This window comes from Phascolarctos cinereus, unplaced genomic scaffold (assembly GCF_003287225.1).
Source record: "Phascolarctos cinereus isolate Bilbo 61053 unplaced genomic scaffold, phaCin_HiC Scaffold_3;HRSCAF=262, whole genome shotgun sequence".
Classification (NCBI taxonomy): Eukaryota; Metazoa; Chordata; class Mammalia; order Diprotodontia; family Phascolarctidae; genus Phascolarctos; species Phascolarctos cinereus.
In genome coordinates this window covers 101,176,721-101,203,368 of record NW_027555736.1, presented here as the reverse complement: position 1 = coordinate 101,203,368, position 26,648 = coordinate 101,176,721, and the positions used below count along the sequence as shown (strand labels likewise).

The window sequence follows — 26,648 nt, the reverse complement described above, 5'->3', positions numbered from 1 at the left end:
GTGCTCTGTTAGGACCAAAGGCCCATTAAAATTGTTTTTATAAAGTTTATTCATGTCTCCCAGGACAACTTCCCATTTTACTGTCCTTGATTTGAAGAAATTGTTACATAAGCCCATTTTGTGTTCCATAACTACTCCCAGATTGTCCACCATGAAAAATGTTTTGCACTTACCACTAACAGAATCCATGCTTTTTCCTTCAGAGACAATCTAGTTACTTCAGATAAACTACTTAAAATACCACCTCCTCTGGAAGCTGATATTCACGGTGTGTTAGGAAAGATAACTAGAGCACAGATTATGCGTAACTACATTATTGATTTCTTTCCATGGTTTGCACCATGTTAAATCATCAGTTTTGCCATTTCTGTTGCCATAGAGCTTGAGAGGAGCTATGTTAAATAATGTCAGAGACCTCAGGGGAGAATTCATTAGACCATCCATATGTAAAAGAGTTGAAGAAAGGGTTAATTTTATGAAATTTATGAAGAATTGGTAGTAGAGAGTTATAAAGAGTCATTAGACTTTATTAGAATTAGTTATAACTCCTTTTACAAACTGTAGGCTTGCTCTCAATACTAATAGCAGTTGGTTTATCTTTGTGAAAGCTGAGAATGAACAAATAGTAAAAGAATCACATCACTTTGTAGGCTCATCTATATATGTGAACAGTTTAGGGGCCTAAACATATTTTCTGTGATACTCATTGACCTATTTTTTAAACGAAACCATTTCAGAAAAATTTGCTTCTGAGGAATAGAGCCATGAATGTCTTTGTTTTAAAATGTTATTTATTTGTATTTTGAACCTAGACATAAATAAAATGGTCATTTCTACATAGTAAAATAGAAAAAGAAGATTGTACATGAGACTGCAGATCTCCATTATGTGCAGCTTGCTTTTTAAAAATACATGAGAGGGAATGTGGGAAAATTGGGACATTAATGAACTATTGGCAGAGTTGTGAACTGATCCAACCATTTTGGCGAGCAATTTGGAACGATGCCAAAAGGGCTGTAAAACTGTGCATACTTATCTTTGATCTAGCAATAGCAATACTAAGTCTGTATCCCAAAGAGATCAAAAAAGAGGGGAAGGGGACCTACTTGTACAAAAATTTATAGCAGCTTTTTTTGGGGTAGCAAAGAAATGGAAATTGAGGGTATTGCCCATCAATTGGGGAATGGCTGAACAAGTTGTAGTATATGACTGCAATGGAATACTATTGTGCTATGAGAAATTATGAGCAGGTGGATTTCAGGAAAACCTGGAAAAACTTAAATGAACTGATGCAAAGTGAAGCGAGCAGAGCCAGGAGAACATCATACGCGGTAACAGCAACATTGTATAATGATCAACTGTGAATGACTTAGCTATTCTCAGCAATACAACTATCTAAGACAATCCTGAAGGACCCATGATGAAAAATGCTCTCCATTTCCAGAGAAAGGACTGATAGAGTCTGAATGCAGACTGAAGCATACTGTTTTTCTCTTTTTTTTTTTGGTTCAAATTTTCTTCCACAAAATGACTGATGTGGAAATATGTTTTACAAAATTGCACATGTATAACCTATATCAGGCTGTTTACTTATTCTCAGAGAGCAGGGAGAGAGGGAAAGAATGCAGAACTCAAAATTTAAAAAAAAACAAATATTAAAATTTGTTTTTACATGTAACTGGGGGAAAATTATTTTTTTAAGTATGTAAGAAATTCAAACTATAGCTTTCAAAGCTTCTCTCTGCTTCTTTCTGGCCTCCCATCTGGTCTCTGTTATATGTTTTTTAAAAGATGTTTCAATGACTCTTTTGTTATTGTTGTTGTTTACTCCTCATCTCCTCACCCCTTTTTCCTCTGTACCTTTCAAAAAGAACATAAAAACAAAGACATTGTAACAAATATTCAGAGTAAAACTAAAATTCTCACGTTGACTGTGGCTGGAATTGTTTTGTAAAGCTACCTACCAAAGAGCAGTTTGGATTTTTGGTTGAATTTATTCAAACTAGCTTGAAAGTTTACTGGGAGAGCTATTACTAGGAAGCTAGTTTGGAAACAAAGACTTTCTCAAAGATCTGATCCTTATAATGTTTGGTAACTCTCTTTCCTACCTCCTCCCTCATAGTCTGTGTCTCTTTGACACTTTGGTGAGGTTGTTATCTGATGGGGTTTATGAAGTATAATATGTTTATTTTAACATCAATGTGAGATAAAGATGAGATTTCCTTCTCTAACACATACTTCAATACAAAATCTTTTAGGGAGAGGAGTCTCTACTGGGGAAACACCAATAGCTGCTAAAATCCAATAGGATAACTCATAATTCTTCTTACTCTATACTTGATATATATTTGAAAATTTTTACTTTTGTGATACACATAGTTGCTATTCAGTATTATAGAAAACCCCTATTAAATTACCAACATCAATAGAGAACATTAAGCTTGCTAAGAAATTACTATATATGGTTGTTTTTTGCTTCCTCTCTCTTTGTGTATGTGTGTGTGTGTGTGTGTGTGTGTGTGTGTGTGTGTAAGCACACACAGAGCTATTTCTAAATGCAAATTCTAGATAGGCACAACTGAAAGCTGAAAGTAGACATGCCATAACACATAACAGCCCAAAATAGCTCACTTGAAAGGGCCCTTTAGTAACCCTCCACTTATGTCAACTACACATCCCTGATTTTCTTATACAGTCCCGACTTCAAACATCTTGTTCTATTGTCCTTATATTCTAGCATCCTAGAAATTCTAGTATTTTGGCATATATGGTATTCATCCATGCAAGGTGGCACAGACAGGAACTCCCACAGAGTGATGGAGGGACACAGTCTGCTACAGATAAGAGCTTTGAGTGGCTATCCCCCTAAACTTTTTGGAGAGCTTCTTGACCTTAAACACCATGTACTAGATTTGACTTGGACACAGTGCTGTCCCGTTCAATCCTTGGAATTGAGAACTAATCACAAAGTTTTCTGAACTTGAGGTCAGAAGTCATAGATTGAAATCTGACCCTACCAGTTTTTTAATCTTTTTTAAATTTTTATTTTTTTAAATTCAGTTTTATTTCAGTTTCAAGTTATCTCTATCCTCCTATCCCTCCTTGCCTATTGAGAAGGCAAGGAAAGCAAGACTCAATATAAATAAGTATAGAAGTGCAAAACAAATTCTTAAATTAGTCATGTCCTCAAAAAAAATTAATGAAGGAAAATATGCTTCAGTTTGTATTCTGAGTCCATCAGTTCTCTATCTGTGAGTGGAGAGCATGTTTCATTATGAGTCATTTGGAACTGTGATTGGTCATTGTATTGATTAAAGTTACTAAGTCTTTCAAAATTCATTTTCTTTATGTTTTGTTGTTGTATAAATTGTTCTGGTTCTACTCACTTCACTTTGCATCAACTCATAGAAATCTTCTCAAGTTTTTTCTGAAACCATCCCCTTCATCATTTCTTACAGCACAATAGTATTCCATCACATTCATATACCATGATTTGTTCAGTCACCTCCCAGTTGATGGGCATCTCCTCACAGTTTTCAGTTTTTGCCACCACAAAAAGAGCTGCTGTAAATATTTTTGTACATTTGGCTCCTTTTCTTCTTTCTTTTATCTCTTTGGGGGGGTATAGGCCTAGTTTAGCTGTGTAATCTTAGGCAAGTCATTTAAATTCTGTAGACCTCTGTGTTCTCATCTGTAAAATGGGAATAATAAGAGCATAAGTCAGAAGACTGGGGTTTGAATCTTGCCTTCGAGTCTTACTACTTTCCAGTAGTATAAAATCTTTGAGGGGGAGTGGGGGAAGAGCCTTTTGTAGTCCATAGTTTCTTTTAAAGTGCATTGTGAACAACAGAGCATTACATAAACATCAGCTTTTATTTTTAAGAGGAAAAAGTTCATGTCTTGCTTACTCCTTAGCATTTTCCTTGATTAGCCCCCTCCCCCCACCACTACCCACATTCTTGTCTCTATTGTACAATGGACTGCCAATCCCAGACCTATACATGAAAACCGTCTACTGCAGGAACATCCCAGTATATGATTAGCAAGGAAATGCCAGGCTACAGGGGCAGGGTGGGAGGACACTGAGGGAGCAGCCCATGGCCTAATGAGCACTGCCCCGGTCAAGTTATTAAGTCTCTCTGAGAAATTTACGGTCTGATGAACTGGACAGCTTCCTAGAATAGTTGGATATTTACTTAGGATGAGGCTAGTGCAGTGTTGTTGTTTTGCTATAAGGGGTGGGGAGGGAATACTCATTTATATAGCATCTGTTACACACCAGGCACTGTGCTAAGCATTTACAAATATGATCTCATTTGATCCTCATGACAACCCTGTGAGGTAGGTGCTATTCTTATCCCCATTTTATAGTTGAAGAAACTGAGGAAACAGGCTAAGTGACTTGCCCCAGTTCACATAGCCAGTAAGTATTTCTGAGTCTGGATTTGAACTCAGGGCTTCTGTGATTCTAGGCCCAAAGCTCTATCCACTACACCACCTGGCTGCCAAAGCTATAGCAGCTGCTGGTCTTTAACCACTGTTGCCTACACCACCACCTCTACCACTCCCTCTTGCAGGCCAGTTTTAAGTATCTCCTGTAGGATACTGTTTCCAAACATAAGAGTCTGCCAGCTAGAGCAGGTGTGCTGCAAATGCAGAGTCCTTTTGTCGAAGATAATGTAACTGTTCTGCAGAATAAACTAATTTTTTTTTTGCTAGCTATAGAATTCATCCTAATCCAAGACAGCATCCCATAGGAATGAGTTGGTAAAGGTGCTGTTGCTCTGCTATGATAAACCAATAGCTAGGTACCATACAATGTGGAGCCCTCTTCATCTTGGCATTTAAAGTCAATCAACAAAGCATTTCACTTAACAAGCTTTTGTTGTTGTTGTTATTCAGTCCTGTCCAAGTCTTTTGGGGTTTTCTGGGCAAAGATACTGGAGTGGTTTGTCATTTCTTTCTCTAGCTCATTTTACAGATAAGGAAACTGAGGCAAACAGGGTTAAGTGGCTTGCCCAGTGTCATATAGCTAGTAAATATCAAGGCCAGATTTGAACTGAAGAAGATGAATCTTCCTTTTTCAAGCCTTGTGCTTTATCCACTGCACCACCCTATGTCAGATACTTTGCCAAGCGCTGGGAATACATATACAAGCAAAAAGTAAGAGTCACTGGCCTCAAGGAGATCACATTCTGATGGGGAAAAATCACACATGAGAGGAAGCTGAAAGGGGGCATGGTAGAGGAGTCAAGAGTACAGCAGCCTGGCTGCATGCAGCATGTCATTTCCCAGCTACATCCTTTGGTGTGGGCTGTCCTTCATGCCTGGGATAAACACCTCCCTCCACTTCTGCCTTTAGAAACCCTTACTTCCTCCAAAGCTCAGATCAACTGCCCTTTCCTACTGTCAGTGCTCTCCCAAAATGTATTTGTTATATGTGGTTTTTGTATTTACTTATGTGTAAACCTGTTTTTTCCTCCAGTAGGAGGAAATTAAAAATGATGGGGGGAGGAGAGTGGCATGTGCATCCAAAAGACCATCTGGAGAGGAGTGAGATATGACTGGTCTGAGCACCATCCTTAAGGAGGAGTTCTGGGAGAAGCTATCCAATGAAAAAGGCAGAGGCCCAGGGAGCATGGGGATCTTCAAGGTGTGAAGCTTTGAAAGCTTTGCACAATGTGGCTCTGCTCTGCTTTTCTGGATGTATTTAATATTATTTCTCTTCATTCACTGTATAGACCAGCTAAATTTGCTATTTATCATGAGTGGCTAAGCTGGCACAGTGGATAGAATACCCAGCCTGAAGTCTGGAAGATTCATCAGTTTGATGTTTGCCTCAGTTCCCCATCTGTAAAATCAGTTGGAGAAGAAAATGGCAAACCACTCTAGTATCTTTGACAAGAAAACCCCAAATGGGGTCACAGAGAGACAGACATGACTGAAACAACTCAACAACAACAATAACAAAAGACTGTACTTTCTGTCAGCCCAGGGTACTGCCCATGATAGCTAATAGCTAACATTTATGCAGCACCCGCTCTGTATCAGGCACTATGCTAAGTGCTTTACAATGGTCTCATCTGATCCTCACAACAGTCCTGAGCGGTAGGTACTATTATTATGCCCATTTTACAGATCATGCAGCCAGTAAATGCCTATGGGCAGTTTTTGATCTGAATGAAACCACATCTATGTTATTGTGATTCACAGTAAAAATTTTTGCATTCTTGGTAGATCAAATGTTGGCTTTATTTAATAGGTTCACTTCATTCCAATGACAATTTGCCAGCACACTAAAATAAAATGTTACAAATTCTTTGGAGAATGAAAATTGTAAGTAGATAAAAAGGGGTGTGAGTGTGTGTGTGTGTGTGTGTGTGTGTGTGTGTGTTTGCTTATAGTCAATGAAGTGATATGTTTTACTTGACTGTACATATTTGTTACAAGAAATGCTTTTCTTTTCTCCCTTTCTTTCAATGGAGCACGGGGTGGTGGGAGAGAGAGAAAATATATTTCTCTTAAGTAAAAGAATGAGAACTGAGTGGTGCTACAAATGAGGTAACCATATTGTTAGTTTTGCTTAGTTATTCTACTTTGTTACAAGAGACTCACAGAGTGAGGGTAATCTGGAAATGTTGGTTATGTAAAGATAAAACACATCATTAAAACTTTTTTTAAAATGAAAAAGATCTGGGTTTTAGTGGACAACAAGCTCGATGTGACTCAGGAGTGTGATATGAAAGCCCAGAAACTTAGTGCATATAAAGAGGTATCTAGGTCACATTTCAAAGCAACAAAAATGGTGAATGGCCACTAAATCATGCCCCATGAGGACTAATGAAAAGAAATAGTGATGGATGTTTAACCTGGAGAAGAGAAGATTTAGAGAAGAATGTGGTAACTCTCATTGAGTATCTGCAGGGCTGTCATATCAAAGAGGGGCCATACTTGTTCTGCTTGGCGCCAAAGAGCATAACTAAGAGGGACTGATGGAAGCTGCAAAAAGGTACCTTGAGGTTTGACATAAGGAAACACTTCCTAGGAATCTGAGTTCTTTCAAAGTGTTCCTGATGCAAAGGCCATATTTGAACTCAGGTATTCCTGACTCCAGGCCAGGTGCTCTATGCACTGTGCCCCAAAGCTTCAAATGTTGATATGGGTTGGATTCTCATTGACCTATTACCAGTTGTGTTTACATATATGCATACCTACATGTGTCTGTTTTCACTCCCTCCCATCTTCCCTCCTCCCTCCCTTTTTCTTAAAAAGATGTTTAACAACTATGTATACGTAAAGCAAAACAAATTCTCACATTACCACCTCCAAAAACATGTCATTCTCTTCTTGAGTCCCTCACTTCTATTTCAGAAAGTGGATAGTATGATTCATCATTGCTGGTCCCTGCACGGATCAGAATTCCTAAGTCTTTCAAACTCGTTTGTCTTTACAATGTTGTTAGTGTACAGTTCGCACCAGTTTTTCTGAAACCATCATTAATTCTTTTAATGCATGTATCAACCCAGAACATACATGCACAACTTGTATTATAAATCATTTAAGCATTTATTAAATACCTGTTATGTTCTAGACCCTGTACTAGTTATTGGGTACACAGGTAACACATTACTCATCTCCTATTGATTTTCAGTGTTTTTCTTCTTGTAAGACCACTAACGTTTTCTTTACAAATTTAGCCACTATATTATTTTCTGTATATATATTCAAAATCAATATACTCTCATTATTATTGGTGTCTTTAGCACAGTGCCTAGCACATAGTAGGTGCTTACTAAATTAAATGTTTATTGATCAATTGAGGCATGATTGAATTTCCTTTTTTTTATTCCTTTTAATGCTTTCTGGTTTGAAATTCATCCAGTATTATCATTGCAAATCAAGAGTTTTCTTAAGGTAACTAAAGCATGGTGAATTTTAGGCTACTCTTCCCATTTATTTCTGGCTACATTTTTTCATATTAGATATGTTTCCTGAGTTCTGTGAGTGAGCAAATAATAAAAGCCCATGGAACAAGCTCTATAGATTTTGCTCATCTCCATTAGCTTCTCTTTCTACCTGGACCAGATATTTGTTTACCCTGTCCTGAAAGCTCTACTCTGTATCTCTCCAGTGATGACTTTAAAACTTCCACTACCTTTTGATTGCAGCTTTCCTTTCAAGAAGGTGGGACTCCTACCTTGTTATGAATTACTTCTTTCTGCTTTCACTTGTATTGTCCTTTGTGAATTTTTGAAAAAGCTACTTAACAGAAAAATAGTAACTGACAGAATCCAGTAAAAGTGCAATATAATAAAAATATACATAAACCACAAAAGATTGGGGGGGCCACCAAATATGGAGACTCATAAGCCAAGAAATATTGTAATTATTCATGAAAACATATATATCCTCAGAATGCTAAAAGCTCAGATTTGGAAGGGACCTCAGATTTCATCTAATCCAACCGTTGCCTGAACAGATTTCACCTCCCCTCACTAATAAGTGGTCAACTACCCTTGACTTGAAAGAACTTTGCCAAGGAGGAAACACTACTGCCTGATGCAACTCTTTGCATCAGGCGCACTTTGAACGAGCTCAGATTCTTAAGAAGTGTTTCCTTATGTCAAACCTCAAGGTACCTTTTTGCAGCTTCCATCAGTCCCTCTTAGTTATGCTCTTTGGCGCCAAGCAGAACAAGTATGGCCCCTCTTTGATATGACAGCCCTGCAGATACTCAATGAGAGTTAACCACATTCTTCTCTAAGTCTTCTCTTCTCCAGGTTAAACATCCATCACTATTTCTTTTCGTTAGTCCTCATGGGGCATGATTTAGTGGCCATTCACCATTTTTGTTGCTTTGAAATGTGACCTAGATACTTCTTTATATACAGTTTAAGACCGCACTAAGTTTCTGGGCTTTCACATTATACTACTGAGTCACATTGAGTTTGCTGTCCACTAAAACCCAGATCTTTTTCATTTTAAAAAACGTTTTAATGATGTGTTTTATCTTTACATAACTAACATTTCCAGATTACCCTCGCTCTGTGAGTCTCTTGTAAAAAAGTAGCAAAGCTAACAATATGGTTACCTCATTTGTAGTGCCACTCAGTTCTCATTTCTTATACTTAAGAGAAATATATTTTCTCTCTCTCCCACCACCCCACACTCCATTGAAAGAAAGGGAGAAAAGAAAAAAAAACATTTTTTGTAACAAATATGCATAGTCAAGCAAAACATATCACTTCATTGGCTGTAAGCAAATACATACACACACACACTCACACCCCTTTTAATCTGCCCACAATTCTCATTTTCCACGGAATTTGTTGAATCATTTGAAAATCCTGAAATAACATTTTACTTTAGTGTGCTGGCAAATTGTCACTGGAATGAAGTGAACCTATTAAAGCCAACATTTAACCTATCAAGAAAACAAAAAGTATTGTGGATCATCATGATATAGATATGGTTTTGTTTAGATCAAAAAATGCCAATAAAATAATAGATATTATCTGTGGTCTTTTACAGTTTAAATGATATCCTAATTTTCCATTTTATAATCAGTTTTTTTTCACAATTCTATTTGGCAATTAGTTGATTTCATTATCATGATTGAGCTGCTTGTTTTCATCAGCTTCCAAAACATAGTTTGCAGTTTAGTGTCATTACCTAGGAGATCTTCACAAAGATAGAACTTGATCTGATTTCATTTGAGAAACTGCTCTATTTAAGGATGTTGCCATCATTACTAGGACAAGAAGCTTTCTATGCTTGTATTCTTTAAGTTAGATTTTGTAATGACCTTAGTAGACATCTCCCATTTCTCTTTTTCTTGATACAGGTGACGAGGAATTGACAGTCTTGAAGCATGAGTTCAGATGCTAATCCGGAAGTGATCACGACTCCTCCCCCTCCCAGTATGCCTCATAAAGAGAGGTATTTTGATCGCATCAATGAAAATGACCCTGAATACATTAGGGAAAGGAATATGTCTCCAGACCTAAGACAAGACTTCAATATGATGGAGCAGAGGAAGAGAGTCACTCAGATCCTCCAAAGTCCTGTGAGTCAAAGCAATTTAAAGAAACTAGAGTTTTTCTTCCTGCCTAGGAACATTGACCTGTAGAAATGGAAAACCCAAAATGCCCCATTGAAAATGAAATCAGGATGAGGATGGGCGTGGAGGAAGTTCCAGTGGCCCCCAGTCCTTTCAAAGAAGCAGACAGCTAATTTATATGTTTGGCTTGTAAAGACTTAAGAACCAACTAGCATTCACTAAGCATTACTTTTTCTTGTGAATTTTCTGGGTGCTATGCTTCATTAGAGAAGTACAAAAGCAACTAGTGAGCTCAAGGACATTGAGCTCAGGCAGAAAGGCATGACTGATCTAGTAGGAATCAAGACCTCGGTGAAATGCAGCTTATGCACAGATGTCATCCTTCATGTGGTTACCTGGATGTTCAGAAGGGGATTGGAGAAAGGCATGAGAGAGGGGAAGGAAAAGATAATTTTGTAATCTAAAACCTATTTATGAAACAAACCCCCCCAGCCTGACTAAATTGATTTTAAAAGCATACTAACCTACACTGAGACAGGGTAGAGGTCAACAGAGATCTGGGCTTAGTCAGGAAGGCCTGGGTTCAAGTGCTGCCTCTGACACACACTAGATGTGTGAACCTTGGCAACTCACATAATTGCTCAATGCCATGGGCAGTTCCTTAATACTAAAAATTGTAGAGAAAATGAGGACTTGCATTATTTTCTCCCTCTAAATAGCACTGTACCCATGAAATCAGAAGTCCAGCCTCTCTCACTAACAGGCTGTAATCCTGTCTTTGAGACAACATCCAGATTCTCTGAATGATCTCTAAAAGAATTGTTACTGTTGCTCTAACCTCAGAGTAAAATCACAAAGGCCATGTGTTAGTTGTGGAGGATGAGAGAGCAGCCTAATTGAACATGATTGAAAAGCCACAGTAGTGCTGAGAATGCACATACTTTCTCCACAGGTGATAGAGGGATCATGGAGTCTCAGCATGTTTTCACCACAGGCTCCAATTCAGCTCAGGTGGCTCTTGGATGAACCCTTTTTGTTTGTGACTCAGTTTTCTGGATAATGATAATATCAGTATTTGTACTTTCAAGTACTATATTGTAAAGGATTGCTCAAATTTGTTAATGCCATCAGACTGGCTTGTTATGTGCACAGTGAACTCAAAGCAGCATTGATAATGAAGTTAGCATGGCCCTGAGGATCATGCAGTTCTTATGGTCATGTGAAGCCCAGCTTGGGAATATTGAATTTCTAACTGATATTAAAATGAGTATGCAGACATGGACATGTTCAAGGTGACTGTAATAGATTATTTCTCTTACTTCCTGTGGGTGAAATCGCAAAATTTGAATCAAAAGCAGACTGGAGATTCTCCCCCCAAGCAACTCGTGCATGCAAGTGACTCAGGCTAATAGCCACGGGGCCTGCTTGTAAAGGGAGCAGCAAATACTAGAAGGTTCCAGAAGTGGAACACTTCAGGGAAAAGATGAGCTTTTCAGTTTGAACGTTAGTTCTTCTAGCCTCGGATAACAGTGCAGAGCTTAGACAAACGAGACTTCTAAAATAAAAGAACAAGGACAAAAAGAAAATTCAGGAATGAGCAAATATCTGGATTTTTTTTTAAGTTGCACCTTTTCTATTTAGTAAATAGTACAATGGTGTATTCACTTTGTTCATCATCATCAACTGAATTCAGATAGCTCTGATGGCAAGAGGAATAACCTGTATAAACCAATCTTGAGTGGCAAATAGTAACAATGTGACTTAAAGAAGATAGACTTGAGGGCAGCTAGGTGGTGCAGTGGATAGAGCACCGGCCCTAAAGTCAGGAGGACCTGAGTTCAAATCAGCCTGAGACCAAACACTTGACAGTTACTAGCTGTGTGACCCTGGGCAAGTCACTTAACCCCAATTGCCCCCACAAAAAAGAAAAAGATAGATTTGAGAATCCTTACATATCGAGGTTATTTACGAAATACATTCAGAATAGATTATTGACCCCTAGTTATATGTGAGAAAATAAAATTTGTGTAAGGAAACTTGTGCCTTTGGAACCATTGTTTTGTCCTGCAGTTTAGTGGAGGCAGAATCAGGGAAGAGTTCCCACCTCATTGCTGGCTTTCTCCTACTAACCTACCTAGGCTCTGACTCTGACAGCAAATCATTGAATTTTTATTTTGTTTTCCTCATTTGCAAATTGGAGGGCTCTATTGATAGAGAACTGGGCCAGCCTCAGAGCTCAAAAGTCGGGTTCAGGTCCCACCTCTGACTCATAATGGCTTTGCAACTCTGGGCAAATCACTTAACCTCTTAGTAGCCTAAGTAACTCTCTAGGACTACAAATTGCAGGGAAAGAGCCAATTTGCTTTGGTAGAGAGACTTTCTTCGTGGAGGAATTCCCTCCAAGGAAATCACAGGTTTTCTTTCCCCCCACTATTTGCAAATTGGCTTAACAATATTGGTTATCTTTACACCCACTGGAGATGAAAAAATAATGGCTTAGATCAGTCTTCTGGATCTTCACTTTCCAGCTGGCCTTGTGAAGTGAATCATTTTTTGCTGGGTGACTAGTAAAGAATAAAAGGTGCCTGTATTTTGATACCACCTGAGGGAAGAAAAGTAGGCAGTGATTTAATTTTTTAAAATAAATTATAGGCAGATAATTCTTCTAAATCCTGACCAGTGAGTCTAAAATCTCGTGCATGAGACCTTTGGGAGAAAGTCTGCGCTTCTTCAGATCTCTACCTCAATATTATGATAATAATAACAGCAGCTAGCATTTATAAGCACTTTAAGGTTTGCAGAATGCTTCACATGTGTTATTTCATTTGGTCCTCACAACAACCCTGTGAAGTAGATGCTGTTATTATCCCCATCTTAAAGATAAGGAAATTGAGATAGAGAGAAGTTCAGTAATTTGCCCAGAGTCACTCAGCTGCTAAATGTCTGAGAACGGATTTGAACACAGGTCTTTCTGACATTAAGCCCCACACTGTATCCACTGTACCACCCATGTGCCCCTAAGTATACTAATATAGAGTATTAAGTCATAATAACCTTGAGTCCTGTGAGGTATGTCCTCTTTAATGATCTTAAGTGATGAAGTAGATACAAATTGCACTCTCAGCTCTGGAGCCCTAGATTCAAGTCCTTCTGAGTACCACACTGATTTGGTTGACATAATTCTGTCCCTGAAGAAACTTTGTTTTCCATTTCATCATTCTAAAGGGGCAAATGATTGTTGTTGTTGTTGTTGTTGTTTGCTTTTTTGCTTTTTGCCAGATGACGATTCAATGGAGATTTTTTAAGCGAGTTGTGATACTGGATGAAGTCAAATATATGATAAAAGAGTTAGGATTCAAAGGCCAAAGAGAATCAAGGCAATAGAAACCACTAATAGACCAAACATGGAAACATGGCTTCTTGAACCAGAAGACACATGAAAACTCTATTTGAACAGTAGAACAACTTTCTTCTCACCTTAGAGGTGAGTTTCTTAATCTTTCATGTGTGTCATGGACCCCAGTGGCAGTCAGTGAAGACTAAGGACCTTTTCTCAGAATAAAGTTTCTGCGTATATAAAGTTATATACATGGGATTAAAAAAGTAAAACAATTTTACTGAAATACTTTTTTCAAAGTATTTTTAAACGAAGTTTATGGAACCCAAATTAATAATCCCTGTCTTTCTATAGAAATGCCTTCAGGGATGGTGACAATAAATCAGCCGCTTTGTATTATCAAAGTCTCACTAAGAGAAGAAAATCTGCCAGTATGTGACAACATGGATTTCTAATTCCCGCAGTAGTTAACAAAAGCTTCCTATTCTTTTCCTTATTCTCCACCTGGGGCCACCCTATGCTTTAAAAAGTATAGGATCCATTCTCCACTTTTCACCACTTCTTCAAATTTTGCTGTCCTTAAATTTTTTTTATTGATCATTTGAGTCGGTACTACTTAGTAAGGGCCTATATACTTCCATTCTCATACCTACAGATTTGATCATTTATGAACATAATACTAAAAAGAAGAAGAAGAATAGAGTTCTCATGTGACTTCTGATTCAAGAAGCCATGTTTCCATGTTTGGTCTATTAGATGAGGAGGAGGAGAAGGAGGCAGAGGCAGCATCATATTGGACAGTCAGAATTTTACCTTAAGGTGGATGTTTTACTTTAAGATGAGCTATGATTTCATTCTCCCCAGTGGGGGGACCTTTTGTAACCTTGCTTAGAGATTCTGAGAGTATGCCATAATCAAGAAAAGTAAAGGATGAAAGCTTATAGTATTTGTAAATAATATATTTAAGTGTGCAAAAAAGTCATTCATATTATTTTCTATTTAGAATACTCTTCTAATATGGGAACCCCATGAAGATAAAAAAAATCATCTCTCTCTTCTTCAGATTCCCTTGCCCCAGATAAGTAAACCAAACTCAAAAACAAACAGCCCTATAAATGTTTTGAAAAGTCAGAAGTTTTACCAGAAGTTTTGAAAGCATGGTGCTGTACTAAAAAGCCACAATGACCACCTTAGTTCAGGCCTTCATTACCTCTTACCTGGATTATCACAATGCCCTTCCCTGCCTCATGTCTGTCCCCTCACTCTAGTGGGTCCTCCAAACTTTTTCCAAAGTGATTTCTTCTAAGCACATATCTGACCATGTTACTCCCCTACCCAGTAAATCCCAGTGGCTCCCTCTTGCCTTTTATGATAAAATATAAATTCCTCCATTTCACTTTTAAAGCCCTTTACAACCTGACTGTACCCTATTTTTTTAGCCTTATTGTACATAACTCCTCTTCCTACACTCTGTGATCTAGCCAAACTTACCCTTCTCTCTGTTGCTCACACACTACACCTCTCCTATGGGCCATCCCAAATACCTCCCCAAATAGAATCTTTCTCTTCCTTTAAGATACAGATCAAGTCCTATCTTCTACATAAATTAAGCTTCTCTGATTCCAATTGCTAGTACCCTCCTAGCCCAAATACTTTGTCTTAATTTGTATTTATTCTCTATATACTTACATATGTAATCTTACCCATTTGGATTTAAATTTCTTGAGATAGATTGTTTCATCCTTCACCCCAACACATAGTAGGTGCTTAATAAATGTTTATTGATTGAATGATAAGAAGAGCTATGGGTATCTGCCACCATTTCATTTCAAGGCCTTGAACAAGTAATTTTGCTTGCCTCTGTTTTCAGTGTGTGAAATTGCTAGCTTAGACTAGGTTATATTTAGCCCCTTCCGTCAGTATGTGATCCTAAGTATGAGTGACAGAAACATAAGCAGTATACATTGTACCACATGAGCTGAGAAATTAGAGGTGGTGCACAATCTTCCTCTTCCCTTTGCCATCCAAGATTACTCTATCCAGGACTTCTGACTTCAAATCCACTTTTCTTCAGATACTTCCTAGCCATTTCTTGATTACAACATGACTCTTGATAATCTTTTTCTTTTAACAGAAGAGAGAATATTTTCATAATGAATTTCATTGTTACCAATCTTCACTGCCAGAGAGTAAAAAATAGGTTTGTAGACCTACATGCCTCTTATTTTAATTGCATGGCATAGCAAAAATAAGATATTCTCCAACAGAAAACTGCTTTGATAAAGTTTAATGAGAAAATGAGTTAAGTAATAGCAATTAAACAGCAGTCTTTAAAGTTAATTTTTCTGTAAATTGCTTTAAGGCAACAGAGAAAAAGCCTAAATTCTCTTTGACTTGTATAAACTCTATATAGTGTCTAAGGAAACACTAGATTGGAATGTATGGACTCTCTGTAGACAAATAATGAAGTGCCCATGACAGAATGCAGGAATCAGGTATAGTCTCATTCCCTTGTTCATCAAGTCTTAGTGAGGTAAAGTCTAAATTCAGAAACTGGTAAAGAACTGGGTGGTCCTTGACTTAGTAAAAACTGAAAGTTTCTCAACAGGCCCCAGCTAAACTTGACTGTTTAAAATGGAAAACAGCTGGTGGGCTTGAAATAAAAAAAAAATCAAGTTTCTGGGCCTTCCTTCCACAAGAAGCAGTTTAGACTGGTTAAAATAAATATTCAACGTCATTTGCAGAATAGGACAAGCGTGTAGGTGGTGATAACTTAGGCATTTTGGTACCCTGAAAATTTTTCAAATCAAAACAGTGTCAAATATTATAAAAACATCTTAGGTGGAAATTCAAAGTCATGTATAATTCTAGTGTGTATATGTATATAACCAAGGTCTAAAAATGCTAATAACATTCCATAATTTGAATAGTTGGCAAATTCACCACTACCTATTTAGGTTTTAGGAGAAGCTTAAGTTATAGAAACTCTTTATCTTTGTGTGTGTTTTTCCCACACATTATCTCCTTGAAAGATACCACGCTAACCTGTTAACTTCATGTTAAGATACTGTCGCAAGAGACAACTTATCCAGAAGACATATCTTTATGTTTTTCTTCCTTTCAACAGGCAATGATAATCTATTTTCCAAATGGATTCATTACTTTATGGAGGAATTCTAAATTTATTTGTAATGCTTCTAATCCCCTTTCAGAGGAGATCTAATAACATAATTGCAGGGTGCCTTGGGCACAGCTAGTCTGTAATCTTTTCCTTTTTTTTCTAGTTTTCCTCCCCCCAGTAATTACTTATTATGAGGTTATCCATCCAGATGTATTTTTTAAAACCCTAACCTCTGCCACAATCTTGATATCCATCAGTGTTCTGTTAAATGATCCTCCACTGTAGTGAAGTTGAATGAGACTGATAAATTAACCTTAATTTAGTTTTGTTTAAAATTCATTGAAATAGTTCCTTCTCCTTCTTTTTTAAAAAAATTAATCCTCACCTGTTTTGTGTTTTCACATTTTCCATCTCTTGCTGCTTCTTTCTCCTCAAAGTTGTGCCTGTTAGAATTTTTTTTAAAAAACTCAGAAAGAGGATTTCAAAATTCTTTTCATTTTATTAAAGTCTTTTAAACATCTGTGAATGTGAATATACTGAGTACTAATGAGTAGCCTTAACCTGTGTGAAGTTCAAATTTTGGAACCCTATGTATTTAAAAACACACGTTCTTCAGTTCTGCCTGGAAAAAATCATCCTCTCTGTAGCTTAAAACTTTTATTTTTCACCTGGTAACTTCAGCCGTGCTTTTTTGAGTTGTTTTCTGGGATCACTACACTCATTTCAGCACACTGGGAATGAACTAAAGTTGTGGCCATTCATTTATGTACCCAGTGTTGAAGGATGTGATGACTCTTTTCTTGCCATCACCTCAAGGTGAAGACCCCATTCTCCCAATGGATGATGGCTAAATTATATGGTGAGAATTTCTCTTGAATGACTTTTTAGCTTATGAAGCTCTTTAAGGAAAAAAAAAACACTGCTTATATTTTGTGAAATGAATCATTGCTACTGTGGACTCACCATCCAGAGTAAAGTTGAAATTTTTTTCCAGATTCTTGAATTTGAAGGTTATTGAGGTCGGGGAAAATAAGGTCTGAATTTATTCAGTACATACTTGTTATAAGTCTAATATGTCCTGTGAACTGAGGTAAAGATGTATAAGACACAGTTCTTGCCTTCAAAAATCTAATAGTATGGGGGAGTAGTCATACAATAAATGACAATATGAATAGTGTCCCTCCACTGAAGTCCAGCTTTTAGCCACAACTTGGTGAGGAGGTAACTAGATTCTCATAGATTTTGCCTATAGAGTGCAAGTTCTTGGCAGGACCTACTGACATAGAAAGGCTTTGAGTACAGACCAAGCCACAGATTGTATGTCATCTAAGGACTGGCCTGGCTGGGCTCCAAGAGGCTCACTGCTGGAAGGTTAGTCACAAAGAGACAAATATTTTTGGCCACAAAGATTTGTGGAAGAGGCTGCTAAGGTGTGAAGGGTTTGTTATCCTGTGGAGGGAGGAAATGCAGACAAAGAAGAAATCACAGAGCTCTGGGGCCAAAGTGCCAGATAAATGGTATAGGCAGCAGTAAGTGCTACTTGAGCTCAGTAGGGACAGAGCTCACTTTCCACTGTAGTGATTAGGATTAGGTACAGCTTCTTGGAGCAGATATTTGAGCTTGGCCTTGAAGGATAGGTAGGAGGAATTTAGAAGGCAGCAAAGGGAGATGGAAGGTATTTCTGACACAAGAAAAGGCATAAATAAAGGGACTGAGGCAAGAAAATGTTAAGATGTGCTCAGGAGATGCTAACAGTAATGAGATTTTCAGTTTGTATAATATCTGAAATTTATCTAGCACCACAAAGAATACAAAGTTCTTTAATACATTATTTATATTTGAGTCTCAAAATAGTGTTGCAAAATGTGTCCTACAGGCATTGTTATCTCCATTCTACAGAGTAGAAATTCAGGCTCAGAATAGTTAATTGGTCCCCCAATTTGGAAGTGTCAGGAGCAGGATTTGAGTCCAAGTCCCCCCTCCATCCGTCCATCCATTGTCAAGTTTTTTCCTTACAGCTTTGTGAGGTAAATAATAAAATTGTTATCCCCATCTTATTTTTATTTATTTATTTTTTCGAGGCATTCAACATTAAGTGACTTGTCCAGGGTCTCTTAGCTAGTAAGTGTCAAGTGTCCAAGGCTAGAGGGGCGGTGCTCTGTTCACTGGGCCACCTAGCTGCCCCACTTTAAAGCTGAGAAAACAAAGGCTTTGAGAGGATGGGACTTGCCTCCTCTCATGCAGTGAGTAAATGTCAAAACCAGTGTCTTCTGACTCAATGACTGGAGCTTTCTCTACAACCTTACTGAACAAAGGTTTCATTTAGAGAAGTCATAATAGTTATGCAGCTCAGCTTCCTGTTAGGTCTTTAGGAGTTTACAAAGCACTGCCCTCAATATTACCCTGCCAGGTTGTCGATAGCTGTTGGTCCTTTGTTCTTGAAAAGAACCAATGACATCAGGGGCTGATATCTTGACTGGTGCGTGAATTGGATTTCAGTGAGGCAGAGTTGCTCAAAATCGTCAGCTTCACTCTCTCTTCCAGAGTCCTTGAAGTCCAGCGGCAGAACAAAAGTCAGGAAGGCTGGCGTTGGTCTGGGATGCACACCCTGTGAGATAGTTAAGAATTATAATCATTTCCTGGATGATTGATCTGATGCTCAGACGTGAGCCCGGCTGAGATTTGAACTCACCTCTCCTGACTCCAAGTCTAATAGTCTTTCTTAATCTCCACAATACTAAGCTGGGGGAAATGGAGCTGGAAATATAGATAGGGGCCCAATTTCTTAAGATTCTGAATGCCAGGTGAAGGAATTTGAACTAAGAACTCTACACATATCACAATTTCCAAAGGCAATCACTCTGCTAATACAAAGCCTGTTATGTTTACTTCAATTTGAAGAATATTAATCATAACCTATAACTACATGTTGCTATTAGGATCACAAACTTAGAGCTAGAGCTGAGCTTAAAGCTCAGCTAGTCCAACTCCATTCTACAAATCAAGAAAATGAGGCCCACAGAGGATAAGTAACTTGCCCATGGAAGAGCTGGGATTTGAATTCAAACTTCTGATTCGAAAATCCAGCATGCTTTCTTACTGCACTGGAAAAGACCTCAAAGGGTTTGGTTGCATGTGTTGGTCTATAGTATAAGCTTTGTTTGAATTAAGAGTGTAACAAAACTAATCTATTACCTCTGCACTTCTGGAAGGAAGCACTTAATTGACCTGCAGATACGGGATTAGAATCATTTAACCTGTTAATCAAGCTCCTCCTATGCAAAAACTGAAGAAGTCTTATGTGGTATATATCTCTGGGAGCAAGATGTATTATTTGAACTACCCTAGTATCCTCTCCACCATTCCTAGAGTCAAGATCTTCATGCCTTTTATGCCAGCAGGAAAAAAAGAGTCAGGGTCTACATTGTGGCAACCTTTCCATACTTTAAAGGGATGGGGGCACATTCAGATTGTACCTTTTGAGGTGCTTTCAGAACATAGAAAGCATTATTTTAATTGTGTAATGGAAACATCCTCCCTGTGGGTATTGAGCATCCCATTTTGTCTGTAAAGCTAATTGAATCCTTGGGGCAGGGATCATAACTGTTTCATTTTTTTGTCCCTTTGCCAAATAGTTCTCTGCACATAATAGGTGCTCAGTTAATGTTTGTTTAATTAAAACAAAAAATGAAGGCTGCTGACAAGGAAATGTCTGATTATAGCTCAGAAGGAGGCAGAACTACAAGAATACAACTTGGCCCATTGGCATGGATTTGTCTATTATAAAACTTTTATTCTAAGGTTTAAAAGTTAGTGAGAGCCCCAACTAGAGAGCTTTCATATATATGGGTTTTATCTATATTTACTGTATTAGAAATTAAAGCATCTTAGTATTATTATGAAAATAATTTTGACCTCATGGACCCACTGAAAGAGTTTCAGGAACCTCCTGGAATCTCTGCACCATACTTTGAGAACTTTTCAATTAATACTCTAGAAAAGAAATGAACAAAGTTTTCTAATATGTATGAAAGTTAATCTTAATATATCATATTAAGAATTGATGGGGCAGCGAGGTGGCGCAGTGGATAGAGCACCGGCCCTGAAGTCAGGAGGACAAGAGTTCAAATCCGGCCTCAGACCAAACACTAGACACTTACTAGCTGTGTGACCCTGGGCAAGTCATTTCACCCCGATTGCCTAAAAAAAAAAGAATTGACAAGAGGGTTATTCCAATTTGAATCTCATGTATTTAACCAAATATTTCCTATGAACATCTAACAAACTGGTAATGTTTTGCATCAGCTTTCTCTGATTATACTGTTAACTCACACTCACAAAGCTCTAGAGTTTTTAAAAAAATTTAAACATTCATTTTTTATTATGAGTTCCAAATACTCCCCCTCCCTCAGGACTTTCCCCCAGGCATTGAAAAGGCAAACAGTGTGGTACCCATTAGACATGTGAAGTCCTGCAAAACATGTATCCATATTAACCATTTTGCAGGGGGGGAAAGCAAGAAGAAGAAAGTAGGAAAAAATGTGCCTCAATCTACACTCAGAGTTCATCAGTTTTCTTGAAGCCAGATAGCATATTTCATCACGAGTCCTTTGGAATTGTCATGGATCACTGTATTGATCAAAATAGCTAAGTCTTTCACAGTTGATCATTGTTACAGTGTTGCTGACACTGCGTATAATCTTGTGGTTCTGCTCACTTCATTTTGTATCAGTTCATATAAGTCTTCTCAGGCTTTTCTGAAACCTTCCACTTCATCATTTCTTACAGAACAGTAGTATTCCCAACACAATCTAATACCGCAGCTTGTTCAGCCATCTCCTGATTGATGGACATCGCCTTAATTTCTAATTCCTAGGCACTGGATTTTTGAAAGAAAAACTAGGTCAACAATCTCAGATGGGAGAAGCAAATTTGCCTGAGCTGCATATTAAAGGCTTTGGGCCTAGTTAAGCTGGGCATATGTGAGGAGACTTTTTGAGTCTTGAGGTACATAGCTTTGATTTATTCCTGGGGAATATGGCAGGAACTGTTAAATACCATATTTTTTAGATATAGTTTTCTTATGGTTTAGAGAATTCAAACAAGGCAGGTGGATACCACAAATGAATCAAATAAAGCTCTAATTGGTGATGCTACTAATGAAGGAGAAAACAAACTTAAATGAGAGGACACATAGTGGTATAACAAGATTACTTTGGTCAGAAGGTAAAATAAACTGTTTAGACTAATATTGTGGCCTGAAAGAACTTTTAAGGCTGATGAGATTTTTTCATTGTAGGAAAAATATGAGTTTCCAGAGTGATGTTTTTTCTCTTGGGTACATGCACTTTGATTTACATAAAGAGCACTTCTGAGTATGCTGCTTTTCTTTTCTGTCTCTAAAAGTGAAACAAATCTCTGCTATGGGCCTATGGCCAAAATGGAAACATCTGGAACTCGAAGTTAGGGAGAATTAAATTGCTTCAGCACCTGGTGGCCCTTGCAAAGTGCTGCTGTTGGAAAGGAGCGAGTACCAGCTCATTTTCATAGTTCTTCAGGCTGCTAAAGAGCTGCCATAGAAATCGCTAACTAGAAATTCATGATTAACTAGACGTGAAGAAGAGAGTGTGGTAGAGTGAAGAGAGTGCCTGATTTTGAATCCTATGTGTGACATTAGTTATATGACAATCTGCAAAGTAATTTAACTTTGCTTAGTCTCAGTTTCTTCATTTGTAAAATTGGGATGATTCCTGCAGTACTCACCTCACAGAGTTATTGTGAGTCTAAGATGAGACAATACAAATAGATCACTTTGTGAACTTTAAAGCACTATAGAAATGTCAGCCTGAATGTAAAAATATTAGGCCATGTCAAGTGCTGTAAAGGCAAAGAATCAGTCCTGGTTGAGATTATGACACTCTTAATTAAGGAGTAGGTTTTCAGAAGACCTTATATTCTGTGCTCATGAAAAATATTAGTACTTTTTCCCCCTTAAATAATTTCCCTAAATGCCAGAGACTGTGAACTTTAAAAGGCTTCACTTACTTTACTATTGCTCAAGTCTCTACTTCTTTCTCAAAGGCAGGGCCTCAGTGTTTTGTTTTTGTTTCCATGTTATTTAGCCTCTTGTATATGGTTTTAAGTTGCTTTAAATTTTTTAATTAAAATTTATTAAAAAGGGAAAAAATAAAAATTGCATCTTAGTCAATAGAATGTTTTGTTATTTCAAATATTTAGTTATAGCAAAGTTGGCTGTGCTCACTGATGAGCCTTCTTTGTTGCAGGCCTTTCGAGAAGACCTGGAATGCCTTATTCAAGAGCAGATGAAGAAGGGTCACAATCCAACTGGACTCCTAGCATTGCAACAGATTGCAGATTATGTCATGGCCAGCTCTTTCTCAGGTTTTGCTTCAACTCCCCTCAGTAAGTTAGTTGGGAAATTAAAGTTTTGTCATCTGTGGCTTCTTTTTGAAAAGGTCCTGTCATTCTGCAAACTAGCTCTTGCCTATGTTTTGTACTTGATTCTCCTAGGTGGAATTTTCAGAGAAGAACATTTAATCCTTAGAATAAGATAGCAATACTTCTTTTTACTGTTTCGCATCATTGCATACTAATTTTTTTGTAGTAGAAGCAGGAAATATGAGAGAGAGAAAAGAGTCCAAGATAAATGAGATTTCAAACCTGGGTGACTAGGAAAAGGGAAGCACTAGCAATACAAATAAGGAAGTTGAGAGGAGGGGCAAGTGTGCCGAGAGTTATGGGGTAGATGATTAGTCAAAAGGAAAAATGTAGAGAAACAAGAAGGTTACAGATAGCACCTTGAGGGACACCCACACCCAGGGTGCAAGAGAAGATGAGTCGCCCAAAGAGACCAAGCTAAAGTAGTCATACAAGTTTTAAAAAAATCAGGAGAGAGCAGTGTATTGGAGAGATGAGAATATCAAATGGAGAGTGACCAACAGTGTCAAATGCTACCCAAAAAAAATCAAGTGTTAGGACTGAGAATATACAATCAAATTTTACAGTTGATAACCTATTCATGACTTCAGAGCAGTCTGTGTAAAACCCTAGGGATGCTAGCTAGATGTCAGGGGCTAAGGAGTGAGTAGGTTTGAGAGTAAGTGGAGGAGATGAGTGCAGATAACTCTTTCTAGAATTTTAGCAGTGAAGGGGAGGAAAACTGCAGGACAGTAGCTTGAGTAGAGTATGAGCTTGAGGTAGAGTAATGGAAAAGAGGTTTGTTAGTTCATCTTTAGAATACAGAGAGCTAGAGTAAGATTGCAAGAAAAAAGAAAGGAAACAGAGATAAGGAAGGAGAATTCCCATGGATTATGGGGAGAGGAAAGGAAGAGTAGAGAGAAAGAAGAACAATAGAATCATGAAGGTTCCACAAGAAATGTGAAGTTGTGGTAGAAGTATAACTAGAAATGTTGGAGCTGAGGCAAGTACCACCCACCATGCCCACAGTGTCTTCAGTTAAGTAAGGCAGGAGGCTTAGACACTGCTCCATGGGGGAGGATGGGAAGAGATCTGGGACATCATCATGAAGTCACTATTGGGGAGTTTTGGTGGAGATGGAGGTGGAACTCGAACTCACTCCAGCATGCCATCTGGTGGTTTCCTATTTTATTTAATTATTCTTGCTAACTACATGCTAAACTTGACTATTTCTCTACATTTGCAAAGGATTTTAAGGGATATCAGTACCTTTCTCAGTTCAGTATATTGGAACAAAGCTCTCTAATCATGGCTCTGGCTGATAGAATCGAGTGTATAAGTGGAAAGATTGGCCTTGGCAAGGAGAAATGATAGGCCATCTTCTTAGGCTGAAAGGAATGAAAGGATGAGTCAAAACATAGAGGTTTTGAGGTATAGAGGAATGGAAATAAATGAGCTAGAGACAGATGGTCTCAATCCTCACAGTAAAGTAGAAGAGAATGCAAGGTCAATCTGTTGGGAGAGAGAGGAGTCAGGGTCAACACAGGGCTTGAAGAGGTTTAGCACAGCTGCTCTGCAGTTATTAGGGGTCAAGAGAAGGAAGAAGAGCCAGTTAAAGAGATGTAGATCAGTCAGCCAGAAGGAAAACCTGGATAGTGGAATATAGAAGCCAAGGGAGGAGAGAATTCCAAGAATGGCGGATGAGCAACAGTGTCAAATGTTGCAGAGATGTCCAAATGGATGAAAACTGAGAGAATGCCATTGGGCTTGGAAATTAGGTTACTGGTGACTATTGGGAGAGTAGTTTCTGTCATATAGTGAGGGCAGAAGCCAGGTTGTTATTTAATTCCAGTCTAACTCAAATGCTTCCTGCATTTGTATAAAAAGGTTTTTTTTATTAGAAATGTGACTTATGTTTTTCCCTTTAACAAAACTAGCAGTCTTAGTGTTTCAATGGTGGTTTCATAGTGTAATCTTTCTTTTTAAAAGCTATGTGTGGGTCTTGGGCTAGTCAAGTCTTAGAAATTGTTACTTCTGACATCCTAAGTAAGTAACAGCTTTTACCAGGCAAGAAGAAAAGATTGCTGATACTAATTTTGCTCTGTATATTCTTCATGTGTTCCATGAAGGAAGCCTGTCTGCGGAAACACTGTGAGCTGGTAAAGCAGGGATTATCCCAAACCTAGACTGCTTCCTGGAGGAGATATGAATTGAAGCGATTTACAAGGAACTGACTTCAGTCTATTTCTCTCTCTTTCTCTCTCTCAGGCCTTGGAATGGTTACACCCATCAATGACCTTCCTGGTGCAGATACCACCGCATATGTAAAGGGGGAAAAACTCACTCGCTGTAAACTGGCCAGCTTATATAGACTTGCTGACTTGTTTGGGTGGGCACACTTGGCAAATTCCTACATCACAGTGAGTTTTTAAGCATTTAATACGCTTTCTTTTTGATAATCCACTCTTGCTTAGAAGGCATCATTGTTTTCTTTCTCCTTTCCCCAGGGTAAGGGTGGAGGAGAAGGTAAAAGGGAATGTATCAGGAAAGCAACTTTCAATCTGTGTCTTCTGACTGCAGAACACCTGATATTTATTTGAACCTTCCCGTCCCTGAGGAAGAGACTACAACTCTCCCAAATTATTCAGCTCAATTCACTAACTGTCATGCTTTTAATCCAGGCCAGGAAATCTATAAATGAGGGGACTGAGCCAGGAGGTCTTTAAATATCTCTCCACAGTTAACTCTTAGAACCCTAGGATGTCACATTATCCACATGGCAACAAAAACCATTCCTGCTTTCCTTTGAGTTTTCATGGCATTAAAGAAGCGATGTGATGGGGAAGGTGGGGATGGACAGAAGATTTCTGATGGGTTTTTGGTTATTTGATCGTTTCACTGTTCACTTTGGCCTGATTTTTTTTTTATATTGCCTACTTGGGATGAGAGGCAGAGCATTTAAAATTTTCAACGCGGTTTTGCTGTGATTAGCATACTATGTAGCAAACAAAGCAGCCCCTATCCTACCTCCTGAAAGATAACCATTAAGTGTGAAGTCAACCCTAGACTTAAGTTTGAGTCTTACCTCTGCCAATCTCTGTGCCCTTGGACATGTTACTTAAGCCATGGGTCTTAACCTACTTCCCTCATCTAAAATTAAAATAATATTTGATCTCCTGATTTCACAAGATCAAGTGATCCTGTAAATCTCTAATAAAGCACTAAATATTAGTATATGGCAAGTGGTATTTGTTATTTACTAGTGTTATATGTAAAATTTGGTGCTAGACTGTAACTTCCTGTGTGCTTGGCTTTTTGTTTGTTTTTTTTCTCATTTCCAGGTAAGAATAAGCAAGGAACAAGACCACATTATCATTATTCCTAGGGGTCTGTCTTTTTCTGAAGCCACAGCCTCCAACTTGGTATAATTTTCATTATTATTATGTTACTGTCTCTGTGATTCCTTACCTTTCTTGAACATCTTATATTTTTCAGTCTGGGAGGAAACAAGTAAACATAGAGTTGTAAAAGAAAAATTGACTGAGCAAAAACTGTTAAGTGGTATTCTAGTGATTGTTTGTTTGGAGGGATGAAGTTTAAGTGTAAGATAAGTGTCCTGATAGGTAGGCTGGGTTTGATTAGTTCACCTCTTCGTATTTGGAAAATAATCTTCTTTTACTTTTCATGGTCTA

General features: G+C 38.0%; 1 protein-coding gene across 8 annotated transcripts in view; it reads left to right on the top strand.

Moving 5' to 3' along the window:
- The window catches only part of ADD3 (adducin 3), a 167,135-nt gene that overhangs the window by 128,357 nt on the left and 12,130 nt on the right, over positions 1–26,648 (top strand). For all 8 annotated transcript variants that reach the window (XM_020987991.2, XM_078151064.1, XM_078151066.1 and 5 more), the window contains exons 2-5: positions 9,845–10,066; positions 22,803–22,941; positions 25,225–25,376; positions 26,298–26,378. In XM_020987991.2, the coding sequence (XP_020843650.1) occupies positions 9,872–10,066; positions 22,803–22,941; positions 25,225–25,376; positions 26,298–26,378 (567 nt within the window). In that variant the 5' untranslated portion in view covers positions 9,845–9,871. The remainder of the gene's footprint in view (positions 1–9,844; positions 10,067–22,802; positions 22,942–25,224; positions 25,377–26,297; positions 26,379–26,648) is intronic.